This window comes from Podarcis gaigeae, assembly GCF_964106915.1.
Source record: "Podarcis gaigeae genome assembly, chromosome: 10".
Taxonomy (NCBI): Eukaryota; Metazoa; Chordata; class Lepidosauria; order Squamata; family Lacertidae; genus Podarcis; species Podarcis gaigeae.
Genome location: NC_139686.1, coordinates 29,497,064 through 29,516,459, shown reverse-complemented (window position 1 = coordinate 29,516,459; position 19,396 = coordinate 29,497,064). Strand labels below are relative to the sequence as shown.

Below are 19,396 nucleotides of genomic sequence, written 5' to 3'. Positions count from 1 at the left end.
ATAATCAAAAGGTATTTTGAACATCCCTGAACACAATGTGGGGAGGGCTGATTGCATTACATTTTTGAACCTTAGGCTTGTGGGCTTCCTGCCTTTCTTCTCTTCCTCGGGTTCAATCACTATGAGATCAGAAACATTCGCTTCCTTTTAAAACTAACTGCAATTTGTTAATTCATGCAAACTGCCTGTGGTTTATCCAAACAAGTCAAGATCAAACCATGGTTTCTGATGCTGCCTCATTCAGATAAATCAAGGTTTAGCACCCTGTGCTGCTTTTAACTCAAGGATTTGGGCCTAGGACACATACAGTAATAATAAAGCACAGTACCTTCAGTAATCTCAGTGTTTATGCTGGCACCAGACAACTGCAACTTGTTCTCACAACCCTGAAAAAATGGAAGCTGACAAACAGGTCATGAATTTGGTGGTACTGTACTCTCATGTTCTCCAACAACTTGCATTCAGAGGAATGTTGCCTGATAGTGGAAATGTCCATCATAACTAGTAGCCACTGACAGCCAATGTTTCTAATCCTCTTTTCAAGCTAAATTGGTGACTGTAGCTATATTCTGTATCAGGGAGTTTCTAATGTTTGACGTTTTATTATGTTTTAATATGTGCTAGAAGCCGCCCAGAGTGGGTGGGGTATAAATAATATAATTATTATTGTAACAATTCCTATGGCATCTAGCTATCCGCTGTGAGAACAGAATGCTACACTAGTGGACATTTTGTCTGATTCTGCAGACCATTTTAAAATGTTCTTATAAGCTGTTCTTTTAGACACAAAGGCTCCCAAGGTGCTTACAAAAGTCCCTGGTCTCAAGCTTATCACGCAACTAAACGATTTCTGCGGTTTCGTTGTACTTCGGTTGCTTACAAGTTTATAAACTGCTTCACAGCCCTGAGGACCTCAAAGTGGTGCATAAGCCAAAAAAAAAGTAAATACTAATCCCAATAACCAAACAAAACAAAACTGAAGCCCTGGGTTAAGGCTCGCCTGCAACCTCGCACTGCTCGTGTACATTGGCGTGGCGTGTAGTGTAGTAATAGGTTTCTAGCAGCGAAGCGAACTGAAATTTCGGAGAGCATTCCGCGTCTTGGAGCTTTAGGAGCGAAAGTTGCTGGCAAAACCGGATCCGTGTTGCGGCATACGAAGTTCATTGTCTCACAAGCGCGGTTCGCTTCTCTATAGTCGATAGGCGATATTCTCTGAAGCCTATACGTTACAGAGTGTGCGTAGCTCTGATATACTACCCCAGTAGTTTCTACGAAAGATGGGTACGTAGCTTCCTCACATACAGTCCCGCAATGTAGCAGCACTGGCACCAGTTACGTAAATTACGGAGGCAGTTTTATATTACCTCCATTAGAGCTTTCTTTCGGCTCGTAGGGCAGGATATTTGCGCAGATGACTTTCAAGAATGGGCAGAAGTTGGCTCCCCGACGCAAGGAGCTAAACGAATGGAGGCTACGCCTACGTATTTTCTGTACCAGGATCCTTTTGAACCGGCCCTTTACAACAGGACCGACGTTGCGTTTTTCGAGAATAAGCGCAGGCGCCCGTTCCCTCTCTGTTCCACCCTACTATTCAGGGCCGTAGTCTACGCAACAGTCGGCCAGACCGACAACGTAAGAGGCGGCAAGCTAGGTTGGCGGCGGCCATTTTGTGTCGGGAGGTCGGAGAAGAAAGACGGCGTTGTCTTTCGCGCCGAGCGGTTCCTCTTCCATTCGGCCTGCCTGGAGCCTGCGGGAATCGAACTCTAGCGGGAGAAAGAAGGGATATAGCAGGACAATAACAACCGCGCTCGGGTCTTCTCAGCGCCGGGACTCCGGTCGTCGCTTTGCTCGCCCACGTAGCCTGGCGCCAGAGGACTCCTTCGGCCTGTGAGGATGCGAGGCTTTGGAGACCGAGGCCGAGACCGCGACCGCGGCGGGTAAGGAAGGCCGGGGCGGGGAAGGGAGCGGGGCGGCCTCCTCCGGGGAACCCCAGTCTACTGGGCTTCGCCACAAGCAGACAGAAAGCCGCCAGGTGCCGTTTATTTGTGGAAGTGGTCGTTCCCTGCTGGGCCTCTGCCTGCCTCGTCGCTGCCGCACAGGAAACCCGCCAGGAGAAGGGAGAGGCCGGAGGGTCCTCGGCCCCTGCGGGTGGGGAAGCGAGCTAGAGGATTTCATGAACACGCTTCTTCGGGGAATAAGTTTATTTGATCTCGGATGGTAATCCTGAGTAAACATAAGGGGCTACAGTGCGTTAAAAGCTGCTACATACATACATACGTGTGTGTGTGTGTGTGTGTGTGTGTATGCGTTTTGTAGCAAAGCTTACTGGTTTTTCACACAGCTGCACCTGTAATCCAACAGGTGAAGCTTTCTGCACCATCGCAACTGGGGGAGGAAAGCTTCACCTACTCCTGGCTTCTCTCTTGCCAGGAATTAAAGGTTGCAATATGGTTGCTGAATGTAACTAAGCGGATGGAAAATGGCGTTGCAATATGGAGTCCAAGGTGGGGACAGGGAGGTGCTTAATGTGGGCCCATGAGGGGTGGAGATCTGGGGTAGGAAATGCGAGGCCGTAGGAGGCGGGAACTAGAGGCTCCCTGGACAAAGTTCGTTTGTGTTCCTCTTCTCTTCCCTTAACTGATCGGAGGGCAGCAGGCCTCTGAACACATCTTGCACCAATCCCAACTCCTGCAGATTTTATACTTGTTGATCACTTTATTTGATCCCCAGCATTGCGTTCCTCCTCTTCCTCTGGGTTAAGGTGGGACACGGTATTTCCTCTGACTTCAGTGTCACTTTTACAGTGGTAGTAAAGTATTGTAAATTCTAAAGTACAGCTGCAGAGGCATAGTGCAATCCTTACCCCAGGGTGAATTAGTTCAAATCTGACAGGGTGCTCTATAATAAAGTGATTGCAACCTAAGCTCATTTTAACTCAGTTGTGAGAATTTCCTTGTGACTGTATAATGCTGTTGTTCAGTGCCTTGTCATGTTCTTGGGATATCTAAGCGCGAGCCTAATTATAGAGTGCATAAACAGATAGTATATGTATCATTATTGGTATCAGTATCATTTTCTTATGTTGTTAACTTGAGGAGCATATGCTGTGGTCCCAAGCATATTTACTTGTTATAAGCCCTGTCCAAATCAAGGAGACAACTTGCAAGTAAATATGCTTTGGATCAGCATTCAGTTTGAAAGAATTGGGATCAGCTGACACAGCTTGTGATAATACTGAAAATGATAACAACCCCAGGTGTTGCTTCTCCAACCACTGTAAACACTAATGTGAGTATTACCTGTGGTAGAAGCATTGGTGCTGCTGTCATTGTGCTAGTCTGATTGAACTGCATGGGGATTTGCACAATTTTACCACAGTTTATAGATGTGTGACTTGCTGATTCAGTGTCACTGATACTGAGGTTCCAAACACCTCTGCCTGGAAGCACCCTGGCTTTGCAGTACTAATCCTGTTTACTCAGAAGTAAGGCCCACTATGTTAAATAGGACTTACTTCCCAGTAAGTGAGAAAATCTGGAATAAAGTCATTTTTGAGCGTTCCATTGCTCATACAGCTGATAAGCTATCTTTAGGCAGCCTACAGCACAGTCCATAGGTGCTTAAAAGTAAGATTTGTTCAGTTAGGTTTACTCCCATATAAGTATTGGTTGCAAACCTTTGCACACTTTGGAGTAAACTTCCCTGAACTTGATAGGACTAGTTTATGTGTAAATGTGCTTAGAGTTGCACTGTTAGTGTCATAACTGAACTGTTGCAGTTAAAACTGTATCCTAGTACATATGCATGTTTCCCATAGCTTGTTGCTAAATTGTGCATAAAATGGTTTGATTATAAAGTTACCTTGTTTTTCATTTTGTTTTCATGTGTGGAATTTGATCTTTCAAAGTTATGCTCTGTTTTGTTACAAAGTAAAGTTAAAAAAACTTGCAAAAATATTTAAAGTTATGTTTAGATTTTTTTCAGTGTTTGCTAATAATACTTTCTAAAACATTTAGATTAAAGTAATTGCTTGGAATATTTTTTGCTGCTTTCCTGCAACAGTAAACAAATTACATAGAATAAGCCAGGGGTTGCCATCCAGAATAAAGACAATCCCTGGAATAAACATTTTACCAATTCTTGCTGTCTTCAGTATTTCCAGAAGCTGAACTGTTGTTGTTGTTATGTTATTGATAAGCAACAATACTTCTATTGCCCCAAGGTCTCATTTTGTTTATTTGTTGGTTAAGGATATAGTATAGAAATAGTTAGGGGGGGGGGGAATGTTGCTTTAATATAACTTCACTGAGATTCAGATTACAGGGAACCAGGCAGAGGGCCTTCTTGTAGTGGCATCAATAAGATGAAATAGGTGACACTTTCCCCCATTACAGAAATGTTTTCTTAGCTTAATAATAAAGACGCAAGCATATGTTTGTCAAATACTTTGAAAAATAACTTCAATTGGAATCCCCCTCCTCTCCAGGTTTGGCGGTCCACTTCCTCCTAAAAAATTTGGAAACCCGGGTGAACGTCTCCGTAAAAAGAAATGGGACTTGAATGAATTGCCTAAGTTTGAAAAAAATTTCTATGCTGAACACCCAGAAGTGGCCAGACTCACTCCAGTAAGTTTCATTTGTTCTTCCTTTTGTGCTTGGTATACTTGGAAACTTTGTCAGCTTTAATGCTTCCCATATAGAGTGCTAACGCAGATATGAAAATAACTAGAATTATTTCTGTCAATAGCTTTGTCAGCCTGCACATTGCAGTGGTAATCTTTTCATTCACTTACTGCAATTTATAAAGTTACTTCTAATTTATCTTTTCTGTGATTACACAAGGCTTGTAAAAAAGCCTACAAAAGTATTTTAAGCTACTTGCCCAGACATATTTAAGTTAGTAATTTGTAGCATATCAAATGGCCTAAATGGTAGCGAGAACAAACATCTATTTTATAATATCTGCCCTTCGCAATTACCTGGGTGCCAGTTTTGCCTATGCAAGTCTAACTTGTAATATATGTTTATATAGGTGATTTCACCTTAAAACTGTGGCCTGGATGTTTTTTGAGTTGCAGTGTATTTTGTTAAAAATGAACTTCTGGAATAAATCTGGTTTCAAGTGTTAAGTGCATATCAATTTTTCTGGCTTGTTTCAATCCAAGCACAGAAGACTGTTGTGCTCCAATCTTTGTAGGCCCTGAAGACTTAGTTATTAAAGGTCAGTTTTACATAGGCAGTGCCCTTTTGGGTAGGAAATCATTTTCTTCCTTACTTGTTCTCTGTCAGATGCTGGTTCTGTGGAATTAGTTATGTATTATGAATTGGATGCGCTCAAATTGACTATTTTTTGTTGAGACTGTATGTCTTAATTTCTAATATGCAAGTCGCCTTGGAAGAAAATCACTTGGAAATGTTCTGAAATTAAGTTTTTCACGTGCTCCTTGAAATTATTCACAACTCTTCAAGTTAACCAGTATGCAAATAAAGCATTTTAAAGGAAACTATCAATAAGATGCAAAGTAAGTGGGGAAAATAACTTGCTAGATTCTTTATCTCACCTAAATTGAAATATTGATGCAGATGAGGAGTTATATGTGACTTACTAGTGTTTCATTTTTGGATTAGTAGCATATTGAACATCTTGCAGTTTGGGCAAAGAATTCACCTGAGAAAACTTTGTTACTATAAGACTCTGGATGGTGAATTCAGTGGGATTTGCTTCCTGATAAATGTATTTAGGAATGCAGCTCTAGAGGTTTTTTGGTGGTTTGTGTGTTGTTTTTACTACACGGGATTTGCGATCCCCTGAGGTGGATGCAGTTTTGGACATGAATTCTAGTACCTACTTAGCTGTACTTTCAATATTTTCTTGATAATGGAACTAATATGGAGATAAATATTTTATATAAAAAAAATTCTTATTCCACCTTTCAGAGTTTAAAAGATGCGTTGTCTATCAGGTAGGATTGTTGGAACATAAAGCTAAAGCTACAGAGCATTTTACTTTAAGTGCAAATGGATGATGATGCACTGATAGAAATGAAGGGATTATCTTCTTCGTGACAGCCTGTAATGTTTTTCATAACAATGGAAGGTTATATAAAAATTTATTTTCACAAGGTTTATGTGCATTTTTTTACTCTAAACAGTATGAGGTTGATGAGCTAAGAAGAAAGAAAGAGATTACAGTTAGAGGATCAGATGTTTGCCCCAAGCCTGTGTTTGCCTTCCACCAGTGTAACTTTCCACGTAAGTATTCTGCTTTGCAGCTGTGACTAATGGGAGATATTGGATGACATCAGTTTTGGGATGAAAGAGGGTGAAGAATCTGAAACCTCATTGACAGAAATACTGAGGGTGGGAAATCTGCTGAACTGGATGTGTTGGGTGAGGTTGAATGACCAGGTATACAACTTGGAGTTTCTCCCAGACAACTAGCTGATTTGCCATTTGCTAGCTGCACCCCTATTTGCCATAGTCATTGATGAGCTGATTACCTCAAGACTAAATTACTGTCATGCACTCTTTCTGGGACTACCTTTGAAACAGTTCAGAAGCTTCAGTGGCTTTGGGGGGGAAAGCAATATGAACATATAACACTGATTCTTTATCAGTTGCATTGATTCCCAGTGCTCAGGGGCGAAACTAAGCTTTATTTCACTCAGGTCTAAGACCTAGTTTGGCACCCCCCCATCCCCCAACGTTGTTGTTGTTGTTGTTGTTGAAGTCTTTCCCAGGAAGCAAAATCTGGGTCCCTTATTGACTGGTTTTAAGCAGCCTCTCAAGACTTGGTCCTTTAAATCTGCTTTTAAGTGATAATGATGCTGTTCTATGTTCTTAGTTGTAATTTTAACAATCAGTTCTATTTCTAAATGAATTGCTTTTAGTACTTTTATTGTGACTTTTGTATATGGCAACCTTTTATTTAAATAATTTTTAAGTTGGGTACTACCTTAGCCCTGAAAGGTAGTATAAAAATCAATAAATCTTCAGTACTTTGCCCCAGAATGTGATACTAACATGTAGCATTGGTTAAATGGCACACTGTAAAAATATAATTTATGCAGAATATATGCTGTGCTGTTTTTAATGTATGATTATATCTCTGTTTTTAACTTTCAGAGTATGTAATGGATGTCTTGATTGACCAGCATTTTACAGAACCAACTCCAATTCAGTGCCAGGGCTTTCCATTGGCCCTTAGTGGTCATGATATGGTGGGCATTGCACAGACTGGCTCTGGAAAGACATTGGCAGTATGTATTTTTAAGTTTTTGTTGAATTGTTTTTGTCTCCAAATTCCTTGGGAGGAAAGCACTTACTTTCAATCACAGTGACATTATGCATCATTCATGTGAAAAGAATAGAACAAAGCTGCTCCTCTCCTGTTACTTCTGCAAGTTACTTCTGTAGTACACCAAGGCTAAGTGCAGAATTTGGGGATATTTTTCCTTTTGTAGCAAACTGTGAACATCTTGTAAAGATAGATAGATATCTAAAATTAAACAAGGACAAGGTAAAGGTGTGATATTTCATTAACTTTTTCACATTTTATATCATGACACCTGAGCCTGTGCATATTAGCTCAGAAGTATCATAGAGTTGTAAGGGAGCCTGTGGATCATCTAGTCCAACCCCCTTCAATGCAAGTCTCACTTTGTCCTTTGAGACTTAACATAATGCTATCTGCACTTATCTGGAAGTTATCAGTCTGAAGCATCAATACTAAATGCTTATTTGGGCATGGTCCATTGTTGTTAATTGAAGCTGATGTCATGGAAGTAGATTTAGGCTTTTGTGGTGTATATTCTTGGAGGGGTTGTAAGAAGTCAGCCGTGTAATATTGACTAGCATCACACTGAGGGGAATATTGTCATAGCTCATGAGCCTTTTATTCAGTTGGGCTGTAGCTTACGCTAAGCATCCTTCGCTTAGCTGATGGCGTACTTTCAGCTTTCTGTATTTGGCTTTCTATGATTACTGTCTTACTGGCAGAAGCATCTAATGCTGCTGATCCTTGCCTCTATGCACTTGGTTCAGTGACTAAAACTTGAGAGTACAGCACCCTGGATGCCTGATTATGGGAACCATGTTGTCCCATTGCAGTATTGGTGTACTGCTCCTTTCACCTCCAGGTTGGCTGTTCTCAGATACATGAAGAGGTGAAAGCTGTAAATCTCACTTTTAACTTAAAATGCGTTTGTGAATTGGACAGCTGGTATATCCACTTTGTGTCTTTAAGCAGTATATAGGTAAGATTTGAGAAGTGACTTTCATTTTCATGTCCCTTAATATCTTGATTTATCCCTGTTTCAGTACTTGCTGCCTGCAATTGTTCATATCAACCACCAGCCATACTTGGAAAGAGGGGATGGTCCAATTGTGAGTAAATATTTTTAATGCTTTTTTTTACATACATTTTATGCTTTCTCATATTACATTTCAGTAAATCAAAGAGAGCTGTGGGCTTTGCCTCTGATGTTTAAGCAATTTGCATAAAACAGTATTCTCACAGTATTCTTTGATGCCTTCTTTTGCAGTGCTTGGTTTTAGCTCCTACCCGAGAGCTGGCCCAGCAAGTCCAGCAGGTAGCCGATGATTATGGTAAATGTTCAAGGTTGAAGAGTACCTGTATATACGGAGGAGCACCCAAAGGTCCTCAAATCAGAGACTTGGAGAGAGGTAATTAACAGTGGGCTCGCTTTACGCAGGATGGTTGTAACATACTAATTGTGCAACCCCAATATGTGATTAAAACTTTGTATGGATACCTTCTTGGTAGCGTATTTCAATTAATATATTTAAATTATGTTGGCTGTCTCATAGGTGAATGTATTTTTAATGAAAGTTGATGGGTTTCCCCCCCTTTCACTTTCTTTGCTCTGTTTCTTCTTTACTAAATTTGTTACAGTAAGTGTGCAACTTACATACATTTAACTTGTGCGCATTCAGCTTTATGTGCTTGACAAAAAAAGAAAAACTAAATGGAAATGGGGTGGGCGTCCTGGAAAAAAGACTTTGGCGATTCCATCCACCATTGACCACAATGTGTTTTGATGATAAGTGATTTTGGCTTTAGGCCTGGTCCCCGGAACATGACCCCTGCTTAAGTTGTGGGCTTACTGTATTTAAAAAATCAACTGAAATATTTATAAAGGCTGAGGAAGTAGAAATTTGAAGCCTTCTGATAAGTCTTACATGAACAGTTTGTGAGCTGTACTAGTGAGGCTTTTCTTTACCATGCAGACTTTAAAATATTGACCTGAATTGGAAGATTTCTGTCTGCCTTCATTAAAAAAACAAAGAGTTGTATGCATAGACTGTATGTAGACTGTTGGCTAAGAATGTTGATTGCAAATTTAATGTATGCAGTATTTCTATCTAAACTTCTTTAAGAATCGTAGGCTAAAAGGGCTTCAACTTGATGCACATAAAAGTGTTGGCTGTGTACATAACCGTTGTATCTTTGAATTCAGTATTTGAATCCTTGGTTAATATTAAATTCCTTTTATGCTAACTTTCATCCCCATCCCAACTTCATTCCCTGAAGGTGTTGAAATTTGCATTGCTACACCCGGACGTCTAATTGATTTCTTGGAAGCAGGGAAAACTAATCTCCGCCGATGTACATACCTTGTGCTAGATGAAGCTGACAGAATGCTGGATATGGGTTTTGAACCTCAGATTCGTAAAATTGTTGATCAGATACGGGTATGTAAACCTTCACTGTATTAGCTTTCCTTAAATCCCCCCTTTAAAGAATACCACCCAGCTGAACATATATTCTTTCAGCCTGACAGGCAAACTCTAATGTGGAGTGCCACTTGGCCAAAGGAGGTGCGCCAGCTTGCTGAGGATTTCTTGCATGACTATGTCCAGATCAATGTGGGCAACCTGGAGCTGAGTGCCAATCATAATATCCTGCAAATAGTGGACGTGTGCATGGAGAGCGAAAAAGATCATAAGTATGGATGCTGCTGTAGTTCCTACATTTTCTTGTAAATTAGACTTCCCCTCTCCCCTTTAAAGTAGCATTATTTAAGTATGCTTATGGCAATTAGTTATTCAGGCAGACCCCGGACGTGTAACTATTTAATGATTTTTATTTGTTTTTATCCTGCCTTTTGGATCTTGGACTTTCAGAACAGTTAAAACAGTGCTCCTTGTTATGATAGTTCATGTGATTAAGGCCAAAAACCTATAGTTCATTACTTTATCCATAAAACACCCACTGAGCTAAGCGAGTCTTTACTTGTCATTTAAATGCTATGTATAATTAATTTTGAGTGGATTGAATATTGCTGTAAATGACTTGCCTCAAATAATGATATGAAATTAGCTTATTTTATGTTTATAATTTGTTGTGTGTGTTTTTATTCGAAGACTAATCCAACTGATGGAAGAAATCATGGCTGAAAAAGAGAATAAGACAATTATATTTGTGGAGACAAAAAGACGTTGTGATGACCTAACTCGAAGGATGCGTAGAGATGGGTAGGCCTTCTGCTCTTTCTCTGAACTGATAATGTTGCAGATGAAAAGCTTTAAAGATGCATAGGGCTTAATTTTGTTGCTGCAAAGATGTTCCTATGTTTAGTTTGCAATGAAATCCAGGTTGCAGAAGGAATGATGTGGCTGCCTACTTGGAAACTTAATGGATGTAGTACTGTATTTGAGAATCCAGTGTACATGTTTTAAAGATGTTCATCAAAACAATTGTCAATAAGATAAAAAGGGAAAACTACTCTTCCAGAATCTGAGGGGATAGGTAGGTTGTTGAGGCAGCTCCAGGCAATGAGATAGTAATTAACTACTAGCACTTTAAATATGACAATTAGCTTCTTCATTTGGAAATACACACACAGTAATTGAGTGATGCAGGGAAAATAATATTGAAGAACATGCTGTTGTTCCCTAATGTATATTGTTGCCACCCTCACTTGGAACATTCGCTGGTGCAGTCTCTAGCTTTTGTAGGGACACATTGTCCCCCAGAGGTGCATGTGGCAGCTTAAAACTGTTGAAAACCTATTGTCTTTGTAGATGGCCAGCTATGTGTATTCATGGAGACAAGAGTCAGCCAGAACGAGATTGGGTGCTTAATGGTGAGTAGCAGGAAAAGCTTTCCTGGCTTCCCAGATAATATTTAATTTTGCGCATAAGTGATATACAATACAAAATCATAAGCTTATTGATCTCATCTATATGCTGAACATGCTTATTTTTAGCTATTTGTTGATTTCAGTATTGAGTTTGCATTTTTACATGCTTTCCTAATTGAAATGCAACAAAACAGAAAATTAAGTGCATGCAGTCCTAGTGTGAGTCGATGTAAAGGTTTGAAGTCTAATTCTGGAACCATGAGAAAGAAAGTTCTCTTTATTATGTGTGGTTTTTGTGACTTGTGGCTTTTTTCCTTTCAGAGTTCCGTTCTGGAAAGGCTCCTATCCTCATTGCTACGGATGTTGCATCTCGTGGGCTAGGTTTGTACACATGGGCTTCTCTGCCTGCTTCTCAGGTCGTTTCTTTAGATTTGAAACTTATTCCAAAGAATTTTAAAGCGTGACTTTCCCCCACATGTGAAATGCCTTTTTTAACATTGATCTTTTTTTTTCTTTCATATTCAAAATCTCTTCCTGCTCCTAACAACAGGCTTTGGTCTGCAGCAAGGCCTAGGCATGACTAATCGATCGCCAGTGGGGAGAAGAGACGTCCAATTACTCAAGCCCAATTGTTCCACACACCCTCTCATTTCCAGCTTCAGCTTTGTTGCTGGATGACTAGGATTGGACTGCACCCACTAAGTTGTTCAGAATTACCAGGCGGTAGAGCAAACATCTTTTTAAAAATCCCTCTCTGTCCAGATGCATTACTAATGTAATTGCACCTTAGAGACTCACCACTACTAAGGGACACTGTTTCACATACATGAATGTAACTTGTATTTTAACACACAAGCATTATCCCTCATTTTCCCACCTAGACTGGATTGCTGAGGTTATATAGTAAAAGCTACAAGGGGTTTCTTGTAGTGTGATGTATCTCAGTTTTCTTCAGTGCTGTAGAAATGGATGCTTCCGGATGCTTGGGTAAACAGTCCCGCTTTAATATCTGTATTGTGATTAAGCTCTGCATCTCAATTGGCCAGAAATGTCAGATTCTCCATATTGTAGATAATTTGGAAATCTGGAAGAGGCCACTCCTGGGAGCTGTTAGTGTTGAATTTGGTGGACTGGCCCACAGTGGCAGATCTTGTACCCAATCAATGAAAACAATCCCTCAGGTTGTTCAGAGTGACTTTGTTTAAACAGAGAATTTTGTCACTTGAAATGCTTAGTTCCCAAATGTGATAAGCATACTAAAAAAGTTGGTAGCCTTTAATCACATAACCTTCCTTCTCACATGCCATCCCCTAAATTGGAAACACTTCTCTAGAGGTGTTCATATGGATTTCAGTCTCTGTCCTCTGGGGTCATGTCTGGACCTGTGCAGGTAGAACTTGGGCCTGTTAGGAGAAGGGGTGAGGCCAGATTTTTTTGGCAGTGGTTTTTAAACAGGCTTGCTGTGTGCTGGTAGCTTCTTTGTGCATCTTGCCTAGACACTTAAAATAAGCCCTTTTCATATATATATATTTCCCCAAAACAACTCATTTGGATACTATTTTAGGAAAACAGTCTCCCCGTTCTGCCTTCTCCACTTCACCGAGGCTGGGGGGAAAAGGTACCAGAGTCTGTTTCTTGTTACTAAAGAACATCTTGGCTTGTTTTGGGGCCCAGAGTTTGCTGCTTAATAATACGTAGCTGGCAAACCTCTGGACGAATTCCTCCAAGTTCCTGGAAAGTGAAGGCTTCTACCTAAAACATAGAACAGGGGCGCGCACTTTTTGGCTGAGTCACCAGGGTTTTTCCTTCTACTCAAAGGAACATTGGTCTCAGAAAACTCCTTCCAGGTAAGTTGAGTCCCCCATAATGGCTTCTTTATGAATAACCCCCAGGAGAGAAGACTTCCCTCTGCACTGTTTTTCATTAAACACTTCACTCTGTTAAAGTCAAATCATTAAATTTCTTTTTGTTTGTTTTCTTTAACAGAAACTTTATCAGCTGCCGATCACTCAGTGCAGGTCTGGGGACATATCTACATTGGTGGTCGAAGCAGCTCTCTAGATGAAGCGTGTTTGCTAGTTTCTGCCCCTCCCAATTAAATGCCCAGTCATTTTCTGGGGGCATCTCAGTGTGAATGCATCCCCAGGTAGCCATATTCCTTTCTAGAATGATCAAGAACGGAATCTCTATAATTCCTTGGAAGAAATACTGTGATGAGCACAATTTTACATCAGTGCAAGATAGAATAGTAAGAAATCATTTTACTGCATGTTACCTCCCCTCCCCCACTCAGATAATGTGGATCTGATACACACCTTTTTAAGGTAGAAATTGACCCCACCTCTTTTCTCTTCCTCGTTGCCCTTCCATGGATTTCCACCAAAATCCAGTCATTGAGACCTTCATTGTTAACTGGCAGTCTCTGTGCTTTCTAACAAGGATATGCTTCCTGGTATTCATTATGGCTACCTAACTAATGGATGTACAGAATGGGATTGGCTGAGGTCCCATAGCCTGCTGTTTGTCAGACTCCAGTTAAATCCTAGCTATGAAGATGTGAATGCACTACTTGGTGTGTTACCCTGCCCTTACCCAACTCTTGCCCTTTGAGATCTTTGCACCAAGGACCCTAGCTGGAGACTCGCGCTGCCCCCTGTGAAATCTTGCCTTCTCACTTTTTGGTGTGATTCAGGACTTTGGAGTCTGGAAAGATTGAGGAGCCCCCCCTTGGTGTAATAAGAAACAGACGTAATACCCCTTTGCCACCACTACAACCCACTTTTATTTTTGTCCCTCTCCCCATCCCTTTATTTGAAATTGATGCAGTCTGGGCAATAGATGCAGCCTGACCTTTTGGATGTAATTTTTAGCACCTGCATTTTTGACAGTTGACCCCTTTAAGCCCTGTGAGGGGACAACAAGCGTTGGAGGACCTGAAACCTTTACGTGAACCCAGGTTCTCAGGCGCTTGACAACCAAATGGGGCTACAGAGAAGCATCCATGCCAGTTCACAGAGCGAGCGTGTGTGGGGACTTCTCGCTGCCATGGACCCTTGATGCATGCTCCCCGCGCTCCAGTGGTCCCGTGTCAGAGGGCGGAGTTTTCGAAAGGAGGCCGCCAAAAATAAAAGGCAAAGAGACGGGATCGTCTGCAGCGATTTCCCACAGGAGGAGGGAGTGTGCATCGGTCTGGTAACAAAACAGGGAATGTTTCTAATTTTTACGAGAAAAGTCAATCTGTGTTTTATCTTGGATATAATCTGAATATTCTCTGTAAAATGCAGATTTTTTTTGTAAGAGCTGTTAAATTTTAATGTAAAATTGCTGTTTAAAATGTATTGCAATTTTTTTCAAAGCATTACACTAACATTTACTTATTTTCTGCCTTTTGCACCTGTGAACTTTAAAATGTTTCCTCAAAGGTTTTGAATGTTTAAATATTGGGTTATTCCCATTGTTCAAGTTAGCTGCAAGCAGTTTATGCTAGAAATCTCACCAAGATAGTCTTGGTGATATCAAATGTTAGTGTGATAATACCTTTTTAAAGGAGAATTAAAATGATCTGAATGTCCATTGGCCAAACTGTACTTCAAATTTAGAACTGGGGTAATTTATAGATACCAGGAAGAGGGGGAATAAAATATCTAAGCTATCATTTTTGGGGGGAAAGCATTCCCCCCCCTTTTTTTTAACGATTGGAAGGTAAGTGGTTTCAGTGTTGCTGGACTTTGTAGACTTCTCCTAACAGAGTTAAAGGCATGTGGCAGTTCTCTCCTACATCCAGTCCAGTTGCTGTGTCCATAAAAAGAATGGCAAATTTGTTTGATGACGTGCTGGTGTAAAGTTGCCTGAATTCCACAAATGAAATGTTTGGAGATTAATATTATTTGTGTGTGTGTTCATAGCATGCATGCAGCAAAGGATGGATGAATTTTAGTGGAAGAATGAACTGCTTTGACTTGACTTTCTGAAAATAAATTATTTATGTCCATGGGCATATCTCTCCATTTAGTCTTTCGCTCTGTTGGGAAGAGTCTGTACTGTCTTTATTCTTTACAACTATTAACTTTTTTCTTTTTTCTTGTTACTGTCACCTGCATTTGTGCTCCCCACCTTCTGTTGGCACATCCTTCCACCATATCCTGTCCTCAACCCCTCACTGTGCTTTGGTTGCTTCACAAAGATGTGGAAGACGTAAAGTTTGTGATAAACTACGACTATCCAAACAGCTCGGAGGATTATGTGCACAGAATCGGTCGTACTGCCCGTAGCACCAACAAAGGCACTGCCTATACATTCTTCACACCAGGGAATTTGAAGCAGGCTAGAGAGCTAATAAAAGTCCTAGAGGAAGCCAATCAGGCTATCAATCCCAAACTGATGCAGCTTGTGGACCATAGAGGAGGTGGTGGAGGAGGAGGTAAGAAGCCTCTTTCTGCATGTGTGTGTTTTGTTTTTTGCAGTTTCCATATTGGTTGCCTTTAGCTTGCCAGCTACATTTAATAGAATGCTACCAAGCACTGTACCCAGTGCCTTGTCTACTGCCCTGTGCCTGGCATCACACTGGTGTGCTAGCTCTGACCTCCCAAGATGTGGTTATCTGCAAGGAGCCGCTGTGCATGAGCAACCAATTGCCTCATAGGGCTATCCTGGCAGACAACCACACTCAATGCACGGTCAGTGTGAGGCGAGCGGGGAAGTGTGGCATTGCCCCTACATGCAAATGCAAAAAACTCATGCATAAGGTTAAGTGTATAGTGTAAGCTCAGTTGATCTAGAGCAGGGGTCAGCAAGCTTTTTCAGCCGTGGGCCGGTCCACCGTCCCTCAGACCATTGGTGGGCCGGACTATGTTTTGGAGGAAAAAATGAACAAATTCCTGTGCCCCACAAATTACCCAGAGATGCATGTTAAATAAAAGCACACATTCTACTCATGTAAAAAGACGCTGATTCCCGGACCGTCCGTGGGCTGGATTGAGAAAGCGATTGGGCCACATTCGGGCCACGGTCCTTAGGTTGCCTACCCCTGATCTAGAGGGCATTTAAGTGAACTTGACACCATATTCATTCATCTGTACCACCAGGCGGCCGCTCTCGTTACCGTACCAGCAACACCTCCAACAATCCCAATCTGATGTACCAGGAGGAGTGTGAACGGCGGCTCCGGGGTGTTAAAGATGGCCGGAGAGACTCGGGCAGCTTCCGAGACCGTGAACGCGGAGAGAGCTTTGCAAACGGAGCCAACAAGGCCTACGGTGGTGCATATGGGAGTGCAAATTCTGCGTTTGGGTCGCAGCAGGGCCAGTATGGCTATGCCCAGGGAGCCTATGGAGCTGCTGCTTACGGTGCAAGTGGCTATGGGGCAGAATATGGTGCCGCTGGCTATGGCGGAGCAAATGCTGCCAATGCCGGGAGAAACTCGCAGAGCACAGGCCAGCAGCAGTATGCAGGAATGGGCCGTTCTGGCCAGCAGCCTCAGCCTCTCATGTCGCAACAGTTTCCTCAGCCTCCAGGCACTAACGTGATGGGCTATATGGGACAGACTGCCAACTACCAGTATCCACCACCTCCACCACCCCCTCCCCCTGCACGCAAGTGAGACCATTTGGTTTATAGGTGACCAGTCAAGACTTGCAAATAAGAACCTTCTCTTCTCCCCTTTCCCTCACCACCCTTCCATCCCCATTGTGGTGTTTTCCCCTAATGCAGGTTAGATGTAGAGTTCACTATCAGATACTGTCCATAAACATTGGCCCCGGTCTACATTTCCAATTTTGTTTTTAAAATTAGAGTTGACTGGAAAACTAACTTCTCTTTACATGTTTTGGCCTTGCATGTTAAGAAACCTGAAATGATTTTTTTTCTCACCCCCCCTCCAAAAACCTACAAGGCAGATATGTCCCAGCCCAGTTGTCATTGTGTCTGAGGCTTGTGTATGAAAACTTGCTGCAGAGAGGAGCAACTTATCCATCACATAGACCACAAGAAAGATTTTGTGTAATACTCCTTAACAGAATATTTGAGATGGTGTAATTTTTGCTTATTAAAATTGAGACTTTCCACAAGGACAGTTGAACCCGAGTCCTTGAATTTGACATAGGTGGATTTTGAAAATATAATAATTGTTTTGACTCGTCTTACAGTTGTTCCAAACCTCTCCACTTTACAGACAGAAAAAAACCCAAAAATATTTAATTTTGGCTAGCATTTTTGCAGCACCTGGATGTCTTATCAACCCTTTGTGTAAGGGATTTAAAGAAAGTGTGTTAGAAAAAGAGATTTCTTTTCTGTACTCCCCTGTTTTCATAACTAAATCATTTCATTCTTAAAAGTTAATTGGATTTCTCTGTGGTACTCAAATTACTACCAGCTAGATTTTTCACCCAATAATAATAAAACCTTATGCCTCCCCACCTCAAGTTCCAAATTGCACTTCAACAGAAAATACTGAGGAAAATTAAGCAGTCACCATTTACTTGGTGTCTATGTCCTTAATATAACATCTCTTATTGGGCAGATTTCAGGATCCGACTGTTCTGTGTAAAATGGTTCAGTTTTTCTGTTTCAAATTTTGAAGATTTACTTTAGGCCAAATGGAATCTAATCCCCTCTTTATTGGGGAGGAGGAAGAGATGGCTAGTAAGTCTTGGAGCTGCATTCACATCCTGATCTGAATAGGGCTTTCCTTGGCTTTTTGAGTGAGTTTCTTCAACTGTCTTTTACACTCAGCTTTTACAGGTAGGTAGCATTCTAGGAAATTTTAGGAAAGGATGGAACTTTAGTAAACCGTTCCATTCAATCTTGTTGATTTTTTTCCCCAGGCTGAGCAAGGTTGTAGGTTAGTGAGTGGGGAGAGTGGGATAGAATTCTTCAAGTACTAAGGCTTATGTCCTGTGACTATTAGCAGAAGGGTTGACAAGTAGTTGGCTTTTTTAGTGCATCACCGGCTATGTTTGGACAACATGGCAGGAGATCACTTGTGTACTGTACTGATTGAGAGGCATAATGTATGTGCTACAGTGTTTTCAGTTTTGAGAAATGCATAATTCAAATAAGTACAACAGCCCAGTTACTTTATTGCAGTGTGGGGCTTGTTTATTTTTTAAAAAGGGGCCGTTACATTTGTATTCCTCAGTAGAGAACAGCCCGGGGATCGATAAAAAATTGTGTGTCTGCACGCAACATACAGGTAGGTTGTTGGCACAGACTGTGAGAGGGAAATTTGCCAGTTCAAATAGCTTTTGGTTCATTTGACTTCTGTAATTGTAACACTGGAGAAATGAGAAGTCTAGTAGTAAGCTTCAGTGCTAAAAAGATCAGAAATGAACGTTCATTTTAGAAACGTATCATGGAATATCTTGTTAGCTCATGCCGAATATTAACAACCATTGAATGCTCTGGTATGTTCTGGTGCTGCTTGGTTCCACTTACCAGCTAAAGAGCCCCGTTGACAAAGCAGTGATGTCCATTGTTTCTCCAGTAAACGTCTTGTCGAAATGCCAGTCCAGCATCTTCCCTTCCAAATAAATTACTCTGTGGGCTTTAAGTTGAAAGATTTAAACTCTAAACTTTAGAGGCTTTTTGGGTCGGATCAGTGCTCTGTTTCAACCCTTACTGGTATTTGAACACATTCCTGTTGTATTAACAAAGACTTGAATGGAAGGATTCATAGCTCTGTGGTATTCAGGCACAGCATACTAAAAAGCTATGTTACTATTAGTTTGTAAATTGTCCTTTTGATACCATCTTGTTTTCTTTTGTAGGTATGAATAAAAATACTTGTCAATAAAGATTGAACGAACTCTCATTTAAAAGGTAGAACCTCATATGCTTTTTTCCCAGTAAGAAATATCTTATTTCTCTATACAACAAGTATAGGAATGAACATTTTAATGTCCATAGTAGGCTAAACCCAAAGGGTGCTCACTAATGGTTCCTCAGCGTTGTGGAAAAATCAAGTGGGTGCCACAGGGTTCTCTCCTGGGTCCACATTGTTGCTCAAGGTCTTTATAACGGACCTGGATGGACCAAACTGGGAGGGACAGCTAATGCTACTGAAGACAAAATTTGGATTCAAGATGATCATAACAGATTGGAGAACTGGGCCTAAACTAACAAAACGAATTTCAAGAGGGACAAATAAGGTTCTGCAGTTAGGCAGGAAGAACAAGCTGCACAAATAGAAGATGGGGGACACCTGGCTTACTAGTACATGTGAAAAAGGTCTTGGGGTCTTAGTGGACCATAAAGTGGGTCAACAGTGTGATGCAGCAGCCAAAAGGCCTAATGCTA

The 19,396-nt window shown here is 41.2% G+C and overlaps 1 protein-coding gene across 1 annotated transcript; it reads left to right on the top strand.

Moving 5' to 3' along the window:
- The first annotated feature begins 960 nt into the window (after positions 1–960).
- DDX17 (DEAD-box helicase 17) lies at positions 961–18,894 on the top strand. The gene is made up of 13 exons (XM_083701144.1): positions 961–1,937; positions 4,487–4,625; positions 6,152–6,251; positions 7,125–7,258; positions 8,319–8,384; positions 8,543–8,684; positions 9,553–9,713; positions 9,795–9,967; positions 10,386–10,496; positions 11,046–11,107; positions 11,426–11,485; positions 15,288–15,524; positions 16,189–18,894. The coding sequence occupies exons 1-13, from the start codon at positions 1,894–1,896 to the stop codon at positions 16,701–16,703; spliced, it is 1,944 nt and encodes a 647-aa protein (XP_083557270.1). The 5' UTR covers positions 961–1,893; the 3' UTR covers positions 16,704–18,894.
- Positions 18,895–19,396: the final 502 nt, after the last annotated feature.